Here is a 22,500-nt window from a genome sequence, read left to right as displayed (position 1 = left end):
CTCATAAATAACTGTAAAATTGTGCAATATTTAATAAATGCTATTTTTTTTACATAATTATTTTTATTTTCTTTCCAAATACTTCAAAATGCATTACACCATTCATTCATTCATTTTCCTTCAGCTTAGTCCCTGATTTATCAGGGATCACCACAGCGGAATTAACCGCCAACTATTCCAGCATATGTTTTACACAGCTGATGACCTTCCAGCCGCAACCCGCTACTAGGAAACACCAATACACACTCTCAGTCACACACACACACACTCATACACTACGGCCAGTTTAGTTCATCGAATTCATCTATAACCCATGTGTTTGGACTGTGGGGGAAACCGGAGCATCCGGAGGAAACCCACGCCAACACGGGGAGAACATGCAAACTCTACAAAGACACACCAACTTGCCCAGCTGGGGACTCGAACCAGTGACCTTCTTGCTGTGAGGCCACAGTGCTAACAATTATTTATTAAGGGCGTCACGGTCGCCTCACAGCAAGAACGTCGCTGGTTCGAGCCTCGGCTGGGTCAGTTGGCATTTCTGTGTTGAGTTTGCATGTTCTCCCTGTGTTTGAGTGGGTTCCTTAGGGTGCTCCGGTTTCCCCCACAGTCCAAACACATGTGATACAGGTGAATTGGGCAAGCTAAATTGTCTGTAGTGTATGTGTGTGAATGAGAGTGTATGGGTATAAGTTGGCGGTTCATTCCGCTGTGGCGACCCTTAATTAATAAAGGGACTAAGCCGAAAAGAAAATGAATAAATGAATGATTAATTAAGATTACAGTATAAATTGAGTGAGTTTATGCTGAAAATACCTGTCAATAGAGTCAGAAAATTAAATATAAATAAAAATACATAGCTTATAATTAATAATAAAATAGCACTGGCCTCATCACCCATTAGAAAAAAAGATTTTTTCTTGGTGTCCAATGTCAAAACGTTCTTAAATGCAAATATTAATTTGTATTTAAAGGTGCAATATGTAAGTTTGACACCCAGTGGTTGGCCAAGGTATTGCACTCCTGGATCAAAACAAATGCAAGCGCAGGTTGCCAGATTGAGGACAGGAGCGAGTGATGTAAACCGTGGTCTAAATAAAAGCAACGGCACCTGATAGAAGGAATATTCTCCATATTAAAAGGAGTTTAGATATATAAGATATATTAGATATATCAAATTGAAATATTCGAAACAGCATCTATTTCTTGCAGATGAACAACAGAAAACTATGACAGTCACCTCAGGTACACCTCATGTGCTTTATTCAGTGTTAAATGCTAAAAACGTGAGTTTGAATGCCATTTTACAGGACATTTATTGCCATATACTGAAAGCAGCAGCAGATAGTTCACCTCAGATATCGAAAATTAAATAAACCGTTTGAAATTGAACTTTAGAGCTGTGACTCACTATCAGTGATTGAGCATGTACATTTAATAATGTTAAAGAAGGTAAACATGTATTGAATAGATTATAAACCTTACCATTTCATGAGTGAGTATTCTGTGCTTCTGAATGGCTGTATTTACATTTCTGTCGTGTTTGTCTGGTGCAAACAGCCAAACTGCTCATCACTGCGCATCTGCTCACGAAGTGTGTTGTTGGGACACGTGGTTACATTGTAACCTGCTCACCTAATGTTTACTCTCTAAATATATTTATATTATTTGCTAATTAATAACCTCATGTGGAACTGAAACTGTGTCTCATTTCAGAGTCTGCTGCTGTCCGGTGGGGAGGTCGCATTTCGGTCGCGGGCGCATGCTTTCAGAGCCTTTCTTAATGAATGAATGGAATACGCTGTTTTCCAGCAAGGCAACCTGGCATTGTGCGGGTTAAAAGAACCAAAACAAAGACAGCGTTCTGGCACGGAAAACACATTTTCAAAGCAGAATATCTGACTTCAGCAGTGTTTTTCAGATAAACAAGAATGTTCACTTAGCATGTTTCTGAAATATCTGCAAACATATTAGGGTATTTTTATGCTTTAGAAGAGTCAAAAACTTACACACAGCACTTTTAAGCAAAATAATGAATTTTGGGGGAAAAGGGGGAATTAATGAACCTCTGTGGTGTGAAAAAATAAAATTTGTGCAGATTTTAAATATATTTTTAAAAATAAAGTTGCTTAATTTTTACTAAAAAAACAAAACAAAACAAAAACAAAGGCACATAACTCCAATTAAACATAATACTACAATAAAAACAAATAAGATAACTGCCAATTAATTTTTTTTAAGAAAACTTAAAAGTGAGATATAACTGATGATGGGCCCTTAAAATATGGGCCCTTAAAATGCATTATTATTTGCTGCTAGTTCAACAGAATGGAGTGAATAATTCTGCTTATACTACAGTTCCCACAGCTAAATCCACTGCTGAGATGTTGTATTTGAGACGTTTGTCAGGTTTTTGTCCTCAAACTGCTCCTGTATGCAGCACTAGTTTCTTCCACATCTCCTCTAAAACCTTCTGTTGTGTTTTGATGTGATTTTTGACTGTGAAATAACTGAAATCATTCAGCGTAGTGATATGGAGCTGTAATGCGCTCAAAACCTGCCGGAACTACTTTAGTTGACAGTTTACATGAAAATAACTGCAAATCAACCAATCAGAATCGAGCATTTGTCACGATCGCCTGCGGCGTTATTAACGCAGGAGATTCATGCCAGTATAGCTGCAGAGCTACAACTCCCAGAACTCTTTGGACCCATGAACTCCTCCAACAGCTGACAATAATCTGGACACACACACAGCTGCAGCTCATTTTCACTTTTATCCATTGTCATGTTATCCTATAGCAGTGTTTTCCAACCCTGTTCTTGAAGGCACACCAACAGTACACATTTTCAATCTTTCCCTAATCAACCACACCTGAATCAACTCATCAGAACATAACAGGAGACTCCAAAACCTGAACTTAATGGTTCAGATAAGGGTGACAACCAAAATATGAACTGTTGGTGTGCCTCCAGGAACAGGGTTGGGAAATACTGTCCTATAGCATCATGAAGCGTTTTCCTTTTTATGTTTTCCGTGGTTCTAAACCCTCATTTTGTTTATTGAATTTTGCTGTTAGCCGCCTGAACTGATCTCTTCGCCTGTGACTCGACTACTCTTTTGCAGTGCCCTGTATGATACTGTTTTCTCCTGTGTTTGATCATTGCCTGCCTGACCATTCGCTGTTTAAATGAAGCTGCATTTGGATCCCCACTCCGTTGCAAGAATCGTATGTTACAGCATTCAACCGCCCTGTAACAATAATAATAATAATAATAATAATAATAATAATAATAAATTTATCAATATAATAATTAATTTAATTTGATGCGCCTTTCAAACCACTCGATGTCTGGTTTATACTTCTGCGTCGAGAGATCAGTGTGACCCATGGCGCATACCTTACTCGTTGTTGTGCATTTACACTTCTGTGCGCTGTTTGTGTTGCTCTGCAATAACACTTCCGTAACTCTAGATGGCAGTGAGGTCTTTATGTTCCTCCTTGTTGAGTTTCTTCACTGGTGTTCTGTTTTTTATGAATGTAGAAGTTGCTCAAACTCGCTCACTTTGAGGCGGGAACCGGCGGACGTGCAACAACTTTAATCATAAGGTAAACACAAAGTTTCCATCTGGAGCTCCTTCACAGGACGTTCACATGGCTCTCGGTCCCGCCCACACTCGTCAGAGATACCAAGCCGACCAATCACAGAGCTTGCGCTATGCGACTTGCGATATGTGACTTGTATGCGACTTTGAGAGGTGCGCGTCAGCATCGGCCTTGTGTAGGCTGCACCGGAGCATACGCGTGCGCTTGACGCAGAATTAAAAATCAGCCTTAAGAAGCAATAAATAATAAACAATAAATAAACAAGTAAACTATACAAAACGACAGCTCTAAAATAACACAATAATATAAAAAATGTAACATAAGATAATCTAAATAAGTTTTAAGTCGGGATAATGAATCCAAATCAAGTTAGCTGGGAGTGTAAAAGCATTTGAATAATATGAAGTGTGTGTTTGTACCTGTGTGTGTGCGGTGCAGGCGTATCTGCGGTGAAAGCCAGGATCACAGCCGGTGTCCTCAAGACAGAAACTGGCCTTGTGTCCTTCTGCAACCTTCCGTCCAGAGCTGATGTCCAGCAGATCATAGTGACTGAACGCGTCCATGCTGTGGTAATGCCTGTGGATTAAACACCAGTCTCAGCACACACACAATACTGACACACACATATTTATACCAAATTATTCAGACAAATTTTAATGATGCACAGATCTTGGTTAGTCATGGCTAATAAGGATATATTTTACAAGCAAATTGGCCGATACAGATACATTTTGTTATTATTATATACACTCACCGGCCACTTTATTAGGTACACCTGCCCCTGTAATACATCTGTAAATACATTAACTAAATAAATGTGGTACACCCTGACTTTCTTTTCCGGCTACGCTAGTGATGTCCTGTCAGGCTGAACTGTCGCTCTAGGCAAACGACAATCATGTCACCCTCACGAAAGGGGTGGTGGGTTATCCCGGACGGTATTGAAGAGCAATGTTGTCGCAGACACTGCCCTAGGTCGCCTCTATGGACACGCCGGCCCTGTGTACTGTGATCTGAAGTGTGTTTAAAGGGCACCTATAATGCAAAATCAATGTTTAGAAGCTATTTGGACAGAAGTGTGTGTAAGTATAGTGTGTCCACAGTCAGGCAGTCTCTTAAAAAAAAATCCTGATGTTAAAACAGGAGCCCAATTGATGTACAACTTGATGTAATAGTGTGGTTTTCTCCGCTCACCGATATTGAATGACAGGTGCATATTAACATGTCTCAGTATTAATATGTATAAACATGCCCACAAGACAGGATTGGCAAAGAAACTGGGATTAAAAGATCTGTTCAAACTCTCCGTGATCAATCTGCACTTCAAGAAGCAGTAAGACTTTGTGTTTTTAAAGCATTATGAGTTACACATTTCGGAGTTAACCGCTGGAATCTGCACAGTTCATAGTGTACACAACTATAAACAAGGATGTTTCAATCCAACCCAGGCTCATTCTGAAAACGTAGTCCTGTTGACGTTTCTGGAGACTGCGAAATACGTAGCCGGGGGTACGTACGGCTGCATTTCATTTTTTTAAGCGAGCGCTGCGAGGCGGTGTGACGCCATTCCTTTCGCCGCTTGCCGGCCGGCCGCTAGCCTCCGTGTGGAGGGCTTTCCCGCTGCAACCAGTTTGTCCGGTTAGCTCTTTGTGTACTTTGGCGGACTCGAGGCGCAGAGAGGGGCTGACCACGACGACTACGACCGGGTTCGAGTCCGGGGAAGAGCGGTTCCAGAAATCAGGTAAGAAAACAAAAACAAAATCCAAAAAATGAAGCGAACAAGTTCATCACAGGTTGAGAATGTGGTCAAAATCCAAAAACGTGGTAAAAATCAGACGAGGGCTTTTCTTTTTCTGGACGGCTTTTGTGAATCGTCGTTGGTTGGGTTTAGGGACGGAGGAGGGTGGGTCAGCCGATTGGCCGGTCGCACGGTCAATCACTCTGTCATCCAGGCAGACAGGCGGAAGGTCGTTCGACAGCGGCCTCTAGCGGGTTCACGCGAGAACAGCGCGGGAGAAAGCGCGCACAACGGCCTCTCGCGGATTCGCGAAAACAAAAACTGCAAAAATACGTACCTCGCGGTCTCCAGAAACGTCCACGGGACTACGTTCTCAGAATGAGCCTGGGTTGTTTCAATCACACAACAGGAGTCCTGCTTTGTGGATGTTAAATCAGCTTTATTTGTACAGTAACTAAGCTATGATTATCTCTATACAGAAGAATGTGGACATCTTGTCACATCTGCCATAAGTAGATGAGTAAAACCAGCACAACATGTAAAACGCGCTTGTGTTTGTGTGCGGTGTGAACTTTGTAATGGCATTAGTGTGTGGCTCATTGATCCTACTGTGGTATTTGTGACTGTGTGTCCCTGTTTCGTCATGTCTGATTTGCTTTCTGTCATTTTTCTGTGTTTATCCTGATATTCGACCCTGGTTATCCTTCTCTGAAGTGAAATGTCCTAAGAGTGGGTGGAGAGAACCTACTTTGGAAACCAGCTCATTTGCATTTAAAGGTACAGACAGCTACAATTCCCTCTGACCCCACAAAATGGACGTTTTAAACGGCCTAATAAATGATCTGATGGATATTGTTACATTCCTGTGTTGTGTGATTGTGATTTTTTTTTTCTTTCTGTTTAGTCCCTTTATTAATCTGGACCTAGTCCCTTTATTAATCTGGGGTCGCCACAGCGGAATGAACCGCCAACTTATCCAGCATATGTTTTACGCAGCGGATACCCTTCCAGCTGCAACCCATCTCTGGGAAACACACTCATTCACACTCATACACTACGGATTTAGTGTACCCAATTAACAATTTATCCTACCCAATTAACCTGTACCGCATGTCTTTGGACTTGTGGGGGAAACCAGAGCACCCGGAGGAAACCCACGCGAACACGAGGAGAACATGCAAACTCCACACAGAAACGCCAACTGACCCAGCCAAGGCTCAAACCAGCGACCTTCTTGCTGTGAGGCAACAGCACTACCTACTTCGCCACCGCTTCGCCCCGTTTGCTTATGTGTTTCACCCAAAATTAATGTTCCTCTCCTCCCCCTTAACTGACCATCTTTAAGACTGTAAGAGATATTTTGAGCTGAGACTTCACAGAAACACATTTTGGAGACAGAAAAGACTCATTTGACATCTCAAAGACTCACTGATGGCAGCTGTGCCACTCCCACTGATGCCTGGGTTTGACGGGCAGAAAGTCAGCCGTTCCCATGTTTCGCACCTTCTGCGGGAAGCGGAGCAGAACCCTGTAGTCCAGATCTCTGACTGTGGGTCTGTAGGCGGATCTGAGAGACAGAAAACAGAAGAAGGTGAGCACCAGAACTCACACTTACACCAATGCTGATGACCCTACAATAAAACCTTTTCACGTTTGCAGGTTTCTCAGCAGCAGATGTCGTCAAAGTTGGTAAACGTAGAGTGCAGAGAATGGGAGAGTACAACAAGTAGATTTTGTTGCAATCCTATTTGCCTAAATAATAAAACTAAATCTCAATGATGGTGTTCTCAAGACAAAGAAAGAGGAATGAAATAGTGTGAGACTGATAACGGCAGCCAGAACAAAAATAAATAGACACTGCATCACTCACATAAGCAGTCATTTGTTTCTTTGTAATTTGATGCAAAGATGATATAATACAAAGTATAGCTTTACACCAGGGGCGTTGCTAGACATAAAGCTCTACTGGCTTTAGAGCCAGTATATATGTATATATATATATGTATATGTATATGTATATGTATATGTATATATATATATATATATATATATATATATATATATATATATATATATATATATATATACACTATATATACACTATATATATTTTTTAAATAAATATTTATTATAAATAAAAGCATTCTTGTTATTATACAATTATTATTCTAAATAATCCTAAATAACTGGAAAACAATGCTAAGACACAACTGGCGTTATGCTAAGATCATTTAAGAAATCTTTTACATAAATTTTAATTTCATTTGAATGAAATTCTATAGACAATTCAATAAAATACAACAAAATAGATGTGTTATATAATTATCTGTTGTCTTAGACTTGACACATGGCAGATAATTAGGTTTATTAAGTCTTTACCTCCCTGACTAGTCATCCCTCCTTTTTGCTTTATACAACAAAATCTATCAGGAGGCATGCTTAGTAAGATCACCATCATATTGTTTAAACTTTAGTTTTGTCGACTTGCTAAACAACAAAGGCTGTTACGCTGGTTTTACAACGCATGAGCGGCGCGTGAGCAGCAAGTAGCCTGCTTTTTTGGCGCGCATGTTAACTACCGGACTCGCACCGGCAGAAGAGCAGCGTGTGCGAGAGGCGCGCGGGTTCTCTGCGCACACGCGGAGATGCGTCAGATTGCTTTTTGATTACACACATTGCTTTCACCAACGTTGGTTCGGTTGCACATAGAGAATAACGTCTTTATTTCGGAATTACCACTCTTAATAAATACACTTGCGCATGAAGTAAATCATATCTCAATGCATTTACTGGGGCACTGGAGATTTTTACTGGGGCACGTGCCCCAGTAAATTGGGTCTAGTGACGCCCCTACTTTACACTCAAAAAATATTTCTGCTGCTTGTTCAAACTGCTTATTAAAAATGAGCTGAATTAACACAATTCTTGAGTTTTTTGAGAGCAAATTGAATTTTTTTATGTTCAGTCCACTTAAATTTGTTAAAAGAATTGAGCTAACTTAATCGATTCATGTTGGCAAATCGTGTTGTGTTAGCATTTTTACAGCGTTCTTTAGATCTAAATATTAAAATCTTTCAAGGATTTAAGATGCTGATGAGCGTTAAACATGTCATAACCATCTTGTGAAAAGGGTCCATATAGTTAAAGCATGCAATATTTATTTCCAGGCTACAATAAACCTTCGTCAACCACTTAACACTGCAAGAAACATTCATTTTCCTTTGGCTTGGTCCCTTTATTCATCAGGGGTCGCCACAGCGAAATGAACCGACAACTATTCCAGCATATGTTTCACTCAGCGGATGCTCTTCCAGCTGCAACCGAGTACTGGGAAACACCCATACACACTCATTCACACGCAGTGGTGGAAAGAGTACTGAAAAATCGTAAAAGTACTATTACTTGCCTAAAAATGTAGTGCAAGTACAACTAAAGTATCTGCTGTAAATATTACTCAAAGTATGAGTAAAAAGTAGACCTTTGAAAAGTACTCAAGAGTAGTGAGCAGTGAGTAAAAAAGCTGGTGCATTTACATGTAATTTGTTGATATGTGTAAACGTAACATTCTGTAGTGCATTAAGTTATTGTCCAGCAGGCACACAACGTCATAAGACGTTAATATTAGGTTAGATTTAGGTTGTGATGTCAGGTGACTAGGCATGGGATGATAACCGTTTTCAAGTTATAACCGCGGTATAGAAAAGTCATGGTTTTAAAACTTTAAAATTTTCTGCTATACTGTACCTAAAGGCCCGTTTCCACTGAGCAGTACGGTACGGTTCGGTTTGGTACTGGCTGCTGAAGATTATAGACACAGATGAGAGGTTTTCACTGACTGTAGGCTATATATTGTGTTGTTTTTGAACCTAAATACGGACTAAATGTCTGCTATATGTAGTTCTTCTGTAGTTGATAACATATTGGAGACTGTAAGGGGCTGTATGTGTTTATATATGTTCATTTATTTAGTTATTTAATATAATTACAGACGTTACAGTAGGCTGTTTCACACTCATTGATCTGCAGTTATAATCAACTCATGTTCATATAAAGTTAGTAATAAACATTTCTACACAAGTATTTATGTGTATGAAGCATCTGTGTTGTGAGAAGTGTTTCTCATATGATATGTAAGTGACCCGTACAGCTTTATTGTAGACATTTCCTCGAGCTAGAATGACGTCGACTGAAACTTTCTGTCATACACCACGCCCAACAAAAGGGTACCCTTGTTAGTGGAAATGCAAGCCTGATAAAGGTGACCCGTACCAAACCGAACCGTACCGTACCGTACCAGTCAGTGGAAACGAGCCGTAAGGTATGTTTTTCATTTACTTTTTTTTCGTTTTTAGGAAAACTATCTCCAGCCGTTTTAAATTGTGAAGAAATCTGTGTTTTAGAGACTAATGAAGGCAGCAGAAGTCAATGATTCATTTGAGTTATTTAGCCTGACATGTTTACTGCTCCATTAATATTTTAAATGTTTCTCAACAATAAAATATATTGTGTTCAAATGGGGAAAAAGTTTTACCCAGACATTTAAAAAGAATATATTTTAGAGCAGTAAACACAATACCATGAAACCGTGATGTTTTTATCCAAGGTTATCATATCGTCAGAATCTTACACCGGCCCATGCCTACAGGTGACCAAAATTCAATGTCTTGCCAGCGTATAAGCACAATGTTATTTTGATGTCCAATAACGACATCAAATGACGTTGATGGTGGAAAGTGACCAAAATCCAACGTTGAGGCAACATCTTAAACCAACGTCATATTGATGTCAAAATCTGGCATTTATTCATCAGGTATGGCAACCAAAACCCAACGTCTGATAGACGCCATAGTGTTAACGTCCACACAATGTCAAGCTGTAACCTCATTAGACGTTAATATTTGGTTGATTTTAGGTTGGACATTGGACATTGACGTTGGCCTGATGTTGGGTTCTGATGTCAACCCTATTTTTATTTCCAAACAAAATGCAACGTCTCCACAACATTGGGGTACAACGTCAATCTGACATCATGTTGACGCCCTGTGCCTGCTGGGTGTTTAAGGCCATTTCGGTCATCATACAGTAAACATCTGTCATTTTTTCATCAGTGACATGCATCTAAACATTCTCTGGGTCAATGCATGTAAAGATTTTGGACGTCTTGGACATTATTAATGTTTCCAAACAGTTTGATGCAATTATAAAGCGCACATGTCTTCAGGTAGTTCATTATGATGTGATTTACCTTCTCTGTGCGATTTGATTGGTCAGGAATCACAGAACTGATTTTTCTAATCCCCATAGACAAGAAAAAATACAGTAGAGACTGCAGATTAAAGGAAAGTAGTGGAGTAAAAGTACCGATACTGCACTAAAAATCTACTCAAGGGAAAGTAAAAGCACACATTTATAAAACTACTCAGTAAATTACAGTTTCTGAGAAAAAATACTCAATTATAGTAGTTTGAGTATTTGTAATTTGTTAATTTACACCACTCTTCACACACACACATACACTACGGCCAATTTAGTTTATTCAATTCCCCTATAGCGCATGTGTTTGGACTGTGGGGGAAACCGGAGCACCCGGAAATGCCAACTGTCCCAGCCGGGACTCGAATCAGTGACCTTCTTGCTGTGAGGCAACAGTGCTAACCACGAAGCCACTGTGTCGCCCAGGAAGAAACAATAATTCAATATACGTGACCACAAAACCAGTCATTAGGGTTTTTTTTTTTTTACAACTTGATTTCATTAGTTTTTCGTTGATGTTTGTCTGTTTAGGACAATATTTGGCTGAGATACAACTATTGGAACATTTGGAGCCTGACGGCTTTAAAAAAAACTAATTAAATACTAAGAAAATTACCTTTAAAATTGAACAAATTAAATTCTCAGCAATGCATTTATACTAAGCAAAATATACTAAGTTTTGATATATTTACAGTAGGAAATTTACAAAATATCTTCACAGAACATGACCTTTTGGCATGAAAAATGATAATTTTGACCCATACAATGTATTTTTATTTAAATTTAAGATTTTGTGGACCAGAGTTCAATTCAATTCAATTCACCTTTATTTGTATAGCGCTTATACAATGTAGATTGTGTCAAAGCAGCTTCACATAAAAGGTCACAGTAAATAGGAACAGTGTAGTTCAGTTTTCAGTGTTTAAGTTCAGTTCAGCTCAGTTCAGTGTGGTTTAATAATCACTACTGAGAGTCCAAATATTGAAGAGCAAATCCAACGATGCGCAGCTCTACAGATCCCGAACCATGCAAGCCAGTGGCGACAGCGGAGAGGGAAAAAAAACTTCACTAAAGGCGGAAGTGAAGAAAAAAAACCTTGAGAGAAACCAGACTCAGCTGGGCACGACCCAGACTCAGCAGAGTCACATTTATTGACCAAAAACACTTTGGATCCTTAAAATAAAATGACTTCAAGGGATTAAATTGACTCATCCTTTACTTATTCTTATTCTTCTTCTTTTAAACCTCTTTATTCTGTTGAACATAAAAGAAGATATTTAGAAAAATGTTGGTAACCTGTAATCATTGGTATCCATAATATTATTTCCTGCAACGGAAGCCAATGGATATAAGTCAAAGAGTGTCTTCAAAATATCTTCTTATGTGATCTTGTGTGTCTTATTGATTCCTGTGACGCTCCAGAGACAGACGAGTCTTCGCTGAGGCCAGCTTCCAGCCTCCGCCACTGAGACTGCAGCTCTGGACAAGACGTTTGGCCAGCGGAGAAATTAAAATGAACGTGCCCAACTGAGTCGGGTTTCTCTCAAGGTTTTTTTTCTTCACTTCCGCCATTAGTGAAGTTTTTTTTCCCTCTTCGCTGTCGCCTCTGGCTTCATGGTTCGGGATCTGTAGAGCTGCGCATCATTGGATTTGCTCTTCAATATTTGGACTCTCAGTAGTGATTATTAAACCACACTGAACTGAGCTCAACTGAACTGAACTTAAACACTACAAACTGAATTACACTGTTCCTATTTACTGTGACCTTTTATGTGAAGCTGCTTTGACACAATCTACATTGTATAAGCGCTATACAAATAAAGGTGAATGTGTTCGGCAGAAATAAAAAAGAAAGTCATTAAGGTTTGGAACCACTTGATGTAATTAAATAGTGCGTCAATTAAACTTTTTGAACAAAACTATTCCCTTAATATACTTAATCTTCGTTTAAAATAGAGCAGCATATTTTCTCCTAAATAACATTCAATTTATTTACGATATTTTAAGTTATGTTGGTGGATGTATGAAGGTGTAAAAGGTAAAAACACAACACAAACCTTTTCATCTTTTCACATGTAAGGCCTGAAATGTTTTGGTCATTGTTCTTTGTTCACCCTGATATCTTTACACCTTTCTGTTTTATACAAGCAGATACTGCAATTATCATAAAATGCAATAAAATACCATTCAAGTTCCCACTTTTTCTGAAACCAAAATTAAGCAATATTTTCTGTAAACGTGTGAGACTTCTATCAGCACTATGATAACTAGAGTTTAAGCATGACATTTGTAGAAAACTATGGTTGTACTGTATTAGGGCTGCACAATATATCGTTTGAGCATCGATTTCGCAATGTGTGTATCCTCAATAGTCACATCACAGGATTATATTGTTTATTAAAGATTAAAATATAAAGATATTTTTATTTCAAAATAATTTCTACAATGATGACCATGATATTTTATGTTTGACTGTTAAATTTCATCAGCCGTCCTGGTGAACTTCTACCGCTGCACAATAGAAAGCATCCTGACCAACTGCGTCACAGTCTGGTATGGAAGCTGCTCTGTTGCTGAGCGTAAGGCACTGCAGCGGGTGGTGAAAACTGCCCAACGCATCACAGGGACTACACTGCCAGCCATAGAGGACATCCAGAAGAAACACTGTCTGCGCCGAGCACGCAGTATTCTTAAGGACTCCTCTCACCCTGCTCACAGACTGTTTTCTCTCCTGCCTTCTGACAGGCGCTTCAGGCTCCCCCGGACAAAAACCAGCAGACTGAGGAACAGCTTTTTCCCCAGAGCTGTCTCTCTTTTGAACTCTGCCCCTCACTGACTCTTTTGCCCGCCCAATACACCCCCCACACTCCTCTAACTTATACTCCTCACAATCACTGCACTATTTAACATTTGCACATTTAAAGTTTGCACATATTCATTGCACTGATTCACTTATCTGAACTGTACATACCCACTGCACATGGACATTTGTAATTCTGTTTATCTATCTGCACACTTCTGCTATTAATAGTATCCTGTACATATATTCATTTATTGTAAACCTGTTCATAGCTAATACAACCTGTATATAATGTTCATAGTACATCCATCTGTAAATATCACCATAGTTTTTCTATAACTGCACTTTATAACTTATACCTGTATCCTGCACTTGCTGCTTTTGCACTGCTGGTTAGACCTAAACTGCATTTCGTTGCCTTGTACTTGTACATGTGTAATGACAATAAAGTTGAATCTAATCTAATCTAAATTTTTGTACCTGGATGCTCTCCAGAAAACAATAAAGCACTGTTTATTTCACTTTTATCTTTACGCAAACACATAAAAGACTCAATCATTTCCATCTATCTGAATAAATGAATAGTTTCCAAATAGAGCTTTTCAATTAATCTGCTGAAATGATGTTCATATCGCAATATATATCACACAAAAACTAAATATCGCAACATCAGATTTTTCCAATATCGTGCAGCCCTATACTGTATAATCCAAAACTGTATGTGGTAACACTTTACAATGACATTGTATTAGTTCATGTAAGCTAACGTAAACAAACAACGAACAATACATTTATTGCAGAATTTATATTTTAATAATCCATTGGTAAATGTTGAATTATAATTAAGAAATGCTGTACAAGTATTGCTCATCATTAGGTCGTGTTATTAAATACATTAACATTAACTGATGAAACCTTACTGTAAAGTGTGACCAATAGTGTTTATACAATAAAAGAATAATTCATTCGCAAAACAAATTGGAAAGAATAACTTGGAAACACATCCTCACACTATAAAAAAGATCACGTTTGTTTCTGATATTACATTCAGTTATTATTGACAACAACAAAGTGGAAGAGATCAGATATTTTAGATGTTCATCCAACCAGTTTAAGAGAATTTAGGACTCCATATTTAGGAAATATGACCAAGAACATGTTTTAAAGTCACAGTTGTCTTATTTTTCCATTTCTAAGCTCTAATTAAAATGTGTGAGAAACAGATTGTACAATTTTAGTGTTTTATTAGGCCACATTAATATTTACCTTTTTATTTATTGCTTTGTTTTTAATCATTGTATGTGTATAAGTTGACATTATTTAATAATTCGTTGAGTTCATTGGTCACACGTTACAATAAGGTTTCATGTTAATGTATTATCTAACATGAACTAATTAGGAACGATACTTGTGTAGCATTTATTAATCATAGTTAATAACCACAGTCAGCATTTATTAATGCATTATTAACATCCAAATTCATGCTTGTTAATATTAGTTAATTCTCTGTGAGTTAACATGAACTAATAATGAACAACTGTATTTTCATTAGCTAACTGATGGCATTCACTAACACGTTTGTTCATGTTAGTGAATACAATAACTAATACAATCTTATTGTAAAGTGTTACCAATATATTGCATTATTATTACTATTATTTAATGTTTTTTGTTTATTTCTCTTTGTAATTTATTAAGTCTGTATTATATTATTGACAGTACTAAAATTCCAACTTTGATAGTACTATTGAATTGTCTTTACACACCGCGCCAGGCAGTTCTCCTCCGCCGCGCACCGGAGCGCGTACATCTGGACGCGCTGGATGTATGAACCCGCCTGGATGGAGTATGGATCTGGCACAAGATCCGGCAGACCTGCAGACAAGCGCAACACAAACATACATCGGTCTGTCAACCTGATGTACACTTTCCCTCCCATATGTTAAAATTTAATAGCCCATATCTTACCATTTTGGAAAAATCTGGTGCCGTAACCGGTGCCAGGCGGAGGTCGGCGGGGTATAATCGTCCTGCCGCCCGGTGGGTAAATGTTATAAAAAACTGTATTCCTGTTTCTCGGATCATCTCCAGGCATACTTTCAGACGTAGCTCCCTGCTCAGCTGGCACATTTGAAGTTCGCGCTTCATTTCCATAATCTGAATTTACAGTGTTTGAATTGTCCGTCGGTGCTGCAAGTTGTTGGAGATTCGCCACCGCATGAACTCTCCTGGTGTTTTCCCCAGTCCTTCCTCCTCCACCTGAATATTCAGACGGGACTGTAGAGGTATTTCTGCTTGCTTGATGAGCTCTGTGTCTCTGGATGACCTGCATTCGTCTGGCTCCAGGAGCGCGGCTGTTCGCCATGATGTATTGCGCGCGGTCCGGACCCAAAAGCGCACTATCTGGCGCGCTGTTGGCGGGTCTCTCTATCGCTTCAAGTCGAATTTGCATGCTTCTGTCGGGCGCAGCATCTCTCCTGCTGTTCTGATACACCCTGGACTGTCTCCTGGACGGAACCGGAGAGTGAAACTCGGAGCCGGTGCTCATTAAACTGAACACCTGGCCGTTATTTACCCATCGGATCCGATTCCTCCATGGCGCGGAGTTTTGCGCGCTGATTAAATCATTCAGTCCTTGAAGTAAATACAAAAAGAAAATGAAGTTTGAAATTGTAAGACCCATTTTTAAAGCTAAATGGTTCGCTCCTCTGGATGTGGGACGCTGGAGGGCGTCAAATGCATAGTCCGGATCTTCCGCGAGTTTTTGCAGTGGAGAGAAGATGCGCGCGGACTGACATTTATCGAACTGTGAGATTTCATGCGCGCGCGCGGTCAGGGTTTAACTCTTTCCTTCCCAGACTACGTTTTGTTGAAGCAGGACATGCAAAACTGCACGTTTTTTTTTTTTTGTTGAAGAGTTATTATTAATATAATGTACACTGAAAAAAGTGTTGCATGCAAAACTGTTGCAAACAATTTAATTTGTGTTGAATTTAAACAAACAAATTAAGTTTAATAATTTTCAACTTAATTTGTTTGTGTAAATTCAGCCCAAATAAATTGTTTACAACCACCTAACGTAAAAAATGGAGTAAATCCAAGGAATCATCTTTGAATAATTTTTTTCAGTGTACTATAGTGGTGACCTCTGGTAAATCAGGGAAAAAGCCAAAAGAAAATGAATGAATGAGTGTACTATTAATATAATGACATTCACTCAAAAAAACAACAACATTTTGCTGCTCCTTCAAACTACTTATTTAAAATAAGTTGAAACAATACAAATCTTGAGCTTTTGTGGGGGGAAACCAAACTGTTTTATGTTCAAACCACTTAAATTTGTTAGGTTAACTTAATTGGTTTGTGCTAGGATCCTTCATTTTTAAAGGTAAAACTGATAGATAATTCATAATAATAATAATAATAATAATAATAATAATGTTACAATAGGTAAGTCATGGTGACTCAGTGATTAGCACTGTCGCCTCACAGCAAGAAGGTCACTGGTGAGAGTGTATGGGTGTTTCCCAGTACTGGGTTGCAGCTGGAAGGTCATCCACTGCGTAAAAAACATGCTGGATAAGCCGAAGGAAAATGAATGAATTAATGAAAGTTACAATTATGAATATAAACAATACTAACAGAATAAACCTTAAAGCCTTTATATTTACTTTATATTTCTCAAATATAAACAATAATAATAATATGTTTAAAAATATAAAATAGTAAACAATTAAATAATTAAATAATTGTAGAGTTATAAAAACATCAAATTCTACATGAACATATCTAATTTCAAACCTATTAAATTTCTCTACAGTGGGGTCCAGGGATTCATCCATTCATTCATGTTCTTTTCGGCTTAGTCCCTTTATTAATCAGGGGTCGCCACAGCGGAATGAACCACCAGTTTATCCAGCATATGTTTTGCACAGTGGAAGTCCTTCCAGCTGCAACCTGTCACTGGGAAACACCCATACACTCACATTCATACACAAACACTACGGACCAGGGGCGTTGCAACCAGGGGGTGATCCGCCCCCCTCACTTTTAGAGACAGACCATTTAGAAACATAATTGATTAATAATTATATGAGCATATGATCTCATCCAGCCCCCCCAACACACACACACTTTTAATATGTCTGCTACGCCCCTGCTACAGACAATTTAGTTTATCCAATTCCCCTAAACCGGAGCACCCGGAGGAAACCCACCCCAACACGGGGAGAACATGCAAACTCCACACAGAAATGTCAACTGACCCAGCTGAGGCTCGAATCAGCGACCTTCTTGCTGTGAGGCAACAGCGCTACCCACTGCACCACCACGCCGCCCCGATCCAGGGATGATATGTAAAATTTTATTAGTTTATTTTATTTTGTGTAAATAATGTACATGCTGAAGGTACAAACAAAATACCATGAAACTTACAAATAACATACAATATAAAATCAAAAATACCATTTAAATACAGGCCTGAACATTAAAAATAAAACAACAAACACCTATAAGAAATATTTTGAACAAACCAAATAACATAAAACTTTCAGTTGCCTACATCTCGTATAAATGTCAAGATTACCAGCGATCTCTAACCACCAGAGGTCGCTGGTAAGCACTCACTTTCACATGGACTACATCTTATGAACTACAAATTCAGTCATGCCACACACACACACACACACACACCTGTCTCCACTGATTAGACTCCCACAGCTGATGCAGCTTCTGGACTGATTACACACACTACTTTAGCAGCACACACACTCATTCACATTGCAGAGTCTTGTTTACCTGTAAAGTGACAATTCACCGCGTTTTCCTTAGTCTTGTTTCTCCGTGTTTTGACCCTTGCCAAGTTTGTCTGTTTGTCCCTGTTCACTGCCTGCCTTCCGACCTCTCGCCTGTTATAGTGACTACGATTCTGGATTTGCCTTTATTCATCTGTTTGCACCTGCGTTGACCCTTGCTTGCCTGACTACCGATAAACCTGCACTTGGATCCTAACATTGTCTCTGTCACTCAACGTGTTACAATAAATAAAATAATTAATTAAAAAATAAAACAAGTTAAAAGGGGGACATAAGCCAACATGTTTGCTGTTTATTCAAACTACTTATTTAAAACAAGCCAAATCAACACAATTGTTGAGTTCTTTTTGGGACAACTTAATTGTTTTATGTTTAACCCACTTATATTTGTAAAATCTAATAAGCAAGAAAACTTAATTCCTTCATGTTGTTCCAACACAAATTGATTGTGTGGAAGCCAGCATTTTGTTGCGATGCATAAACAAACAAACAAACAAACAAAGCAAAAGAGGCACATATACCAAATACTAACAAGTTATGTAATTTACAGCATACAGAGATGTAAGCTTAGCAAAAACTACAATCAAACCATTGGTGCTAGCTAAATTAAAGATATGAAGTGGACGGATTTTGGGGATGTTTGAAGCAATTATTAACTATACAATTATTAACAGTCATTAATTATGCCCCTGATCTATATAATGAAGACATCTTGGAAAAAAACAACTTTTATGAAGCATTTTTAGTGTGAATTGCATCATTTAACTGTTCAAAACTAAAATAAATTGACTTTATTATTATTATTAGGAATTTGTGAAACAAAAAGTCCATGCATCCTTATCCAGTTTAAGGATAAATACATGTAAAAATTAAACACTTTTATATTTTAATGCTAAGAAATGTTCACATCATCACTGTTGCGAACGACCATTTCACCACAGTTTATAAATAAGTAAATAAGCAACAATGGTTGAGCTTCACGTTGATCTCCACAAGATGGCAGCGTGAACTAACAGACACAAACACCAGGACTCAAATTCATTCATCGAGCGCTGATTTTACTGCAATAACAAAGAATATACTGATTAAAAACAATATAGATGTACTATATTATATTATTACTATCATTATAATAAACTATATTATATACCCCGTAAAAAACATCCGTAAATTTGCAGTTTTCTGTATTTTGGGATGCATGTTTTTATTTTTACACATTTATTTACGCTTTTGAATTGCATTATGGGAGCTTGATCTTTCTTCCAACAACTTCTAACCTTAAAATAAGTTGTACAAAGTGACTTTTATGAACATTTGTAATAGTTTGCTGTGCTATATTGTCTGGGTTGGTGTTGTATATTACACTGCATATATATATATATATATATATATATATATATATATATATATATATATATATATATATATATATATATATATATATATATACATACACACACACACACACACACACACACACACACACACACACACACACACACACACATATATATATATATATATATATATATATATATATATATATATATATATATATATATATATATATATATATATATATATATATATATACACTGCAGTGTATTACACTATACTTTATAGACTTATTTCTCTATATATTATTTCTTAAACATTATATTATTTCAAACTACTAAAATGTCTATAAAGGTCACTTTGTAAAACTGTAGAGTTGAATTTTCAGTATCAAAAGTGGACAGAGCAGAGATCAACATCCCATACATAAACATGTGTGAATCACAAAATACGGCAACTGTTCATTAACGGATGTGTTTCAGTGTACTACAGGAGAAAACAAGACTACATATCGTACATGTGATATTAATTAATTTGATTTTCATTATTGATTACCACTATATGTTGAGTGGTAAATATCTGTTCACATCTCTGCAATCAATCCTAATTTGAGAAGATGAGTGTGTTTCCTTCATTTAAATGAGGTTTCACTCTTAACACTGCATGTGTACTAAGGTTCATTTCATTTTATTGTTCTTTCTGCTCAGTTCCTTTATTAATCTGGGGTCACCACAGCAGAATGAACCGCCAAATATTCCAGCATATGTTTTACGCATTGGATGCCCTTACAAGTGCAACCCAGTACAGGGAAACACCCATACACTCTCATATTCACACACACCCATACACTACAACCAATTTAGTTTATTCAATTCCCCTATAGCGCATGTGTTTGGACTGTGGGGCAAGGCGGAGCACCCGGAGGAAACCCAAGCCAACACGGGAAGAACATTCAAACTCCACACAGAAATGCCAACTGACCCAGCCTGGACTCGAACCAGCGATCTTCTTGCTGTGAGGCGACAGTGCTTACCACTGAGCCACCGTGTTGCCCCTGTACGTAAAACAAACTATCAATAAAAATTGTTGACTAGTAACGTGAGAAAGTTTTTAGAGATTAAAATAAGTTTTATATTTTTAAAGTGGTCAGACTGAAAACAACGCTGAAAGAAGAGCAAACGTGTGTGTTGTTAAATCTTAAATGACCAGCAGATGGCAGAGTATTGTGCATTAGAGAAGCACAGCAGTTAATTAGTAGATTTAGTAAAGGAAAAATTTATTCATTTTCCTTCGGCTTAGTCCCTTTATTTATCAGGGGTCTCCACAGTGGAATGAACCGCCAACTATTCCAGCATGTGTTTTATGCAGCGGATGCCCTTCCATTCTCAAACCAGTACTGGAAAACACCCATACACTTTCAGTCACACTCATACACTACGGCCAATTTAGTTGATTCAATTCCCCTATAGCGCATGTGTTTGGACTGTGGGGGAACTCCTCACAGAAATGCCAACTGACCCAGCCAGGACTCAAACCAGTGACCTTCTTGCTGTGAGGCGACAGGGCTAACCACTGATCCACCGTGCCATTTCAAAATTCAAAGCTATTCACTAATTCTAAAACATATACTGTCCAGGCTAAAAAAACAACAACAACGACTGGTAGAAATAGTTTCAGTAGCATTAAAAGGATATACAATTTGCTCACCTTTTACTCTCTCTCAAATGGTTTCAGACCTTATGGGCCCTACACCCGGCGCAATAAGGCGCAAGATGTGTTTGCCCCAACATGTTGCTATTTTCAGACCAACACAACCTTAATTTACCTGTTTTGCGCCACGTTGTTTAAATAGTAAATCCATTTCCGCCACTTTGTGGACTTATGGGTGTGCTGGTCTAAAAAGGAGGTGTGTTAAGCCGCATTGTTGGTGCATTGCTATTTTGAGGAACTGAAATAGACCACCATTGAATAACTGAAAGCAGGTCTAAAGTCCAGTGCAGAGCGCGTTAGTTGTGCACCTCGCTTACACATTGCTTAAAACACGCAGGATGTACAGCAATTTACAAATATCTTTACAAATGAAAACAATTAAAGGATTAAAATATTACAAAAATATAAAAACCACTGCCTTCTTCATCTCTGGGGGCTTTTTTAGTTTATTTATTACAATTTGCAATTGCATAATATTGTTATTAGCTGTATTATTTATTATATGCATATTTATATTTGTTTTATTTTAAAAAAATTTGATTTGTACAACTGTCAGGTTTTGGACCATGGAGCATAGCATGTGTATATGTATATAACGCAGTTTTTGGACCACACTTCATTATTATTGTTCATTTATTCGTTTGCTGGAAATTAGAACTGAATTTAGAAATAGTTTTGAAACAAATCTTTGCGCTTAACAAATTAAATTAAATAATGGATGTCTTCAGTGGAGCGAGTTTCCACCGTTTCCTTTCTCCACCAAAGTAAAGGAGTAAAGTAAAGAGATAAAGTAAAGAGGCTGAATGGAGGAGGCTCGTTCTTTATCCTCACGCTGCAGATGCTCCGTTTAACTGTTTTCTCGCTAGTGAAGTCTTCAGTTTTTCCACTTACAAAGTCCGCCATGTAAATAGCGAATGCGCCATGCCGCGACACAACTGACTCTTAAAGGGAAAGAGAGATGAGGCTCTGATTGCTTTATGCTCAAAACAGACCCAGAACTCATTAAGAGAATAAGCACAACCCTGTTAGACCATGCGCCGGGGCGCAGAGCGTATTTTTACGTCCTTAAAATAGCAAAAGTGGAATCTTAATGCTTTTGCGCCATGCGCTTTAGACTTTGTGCCTAGATCGTTAAAATGGAGCCTTATGAGTTTCTTTTTTCATGTTGAACAAAAAAGAAGATATTTTGAAGAAAGCTGTAAGCATTAACATCCATAGTAGGAAAAAAATACTATGAAAGTC

General features: G+C 38.1%; 1 protein-coding gene across 1 annotated transcript in view; it reads right to left on the bottom strand.

Annotated features, from left to right (window-relative positions):
* The window catches only part of loxl5b (lysyl oxidase-like 5b), a 19,186-nt gene extending 3,032 nt beyond the window's left edge, over nucleotides 1-16,154 (bottom strand). Inside the window, exons 1-4 of the mRNA XM_056468473.1 lie at nucleotides 15,368-16,154; nucleotides 15,166-15,274; nucleotides 6,776-6,913; nucleotides 4,028-4,184 (exon numbers count right to left, since the gene is read on the bottom strand). Of these exons, the coding sequence (XP_056324448.1) occupies nucleotides 4,028-4,184; nucleotides 6,776-6,913; nucleotides 15,166-15,274; nucleotides 15,368-16,082 (1,119 nt within the window). The 5' untranslated portion in view covers nucleotides 16,083-16,154. The remainder of the gene's footprint in view (nucleotides 1-4,027; nucleotides 4,185-6,775; nucleotides 6,914-15,165; nucleotides 15,275-15,367) is intronic.
* Between the last annotated feature and the right edge of the window lie 6,346 nt (nucleotides 16,155-22,500).

This window comes from Danio aesculapii, chromosome 2 (assembly GCF_903798145.1).
Source record: "Danio aesculapii chromosome 2, fDanAes4.1, whole genome shotgun sequence".
Classification (NCBI taxonomy): domain Eukaryota; kingdom Metazoa; phylum Chordata; class Actinopteri; order Cypriniformes; family Danionidae; genus Danio; species Danio aesculapii.
This window is presented reverse-complemented; position numbering and strand designations above follow the sequence as displayed.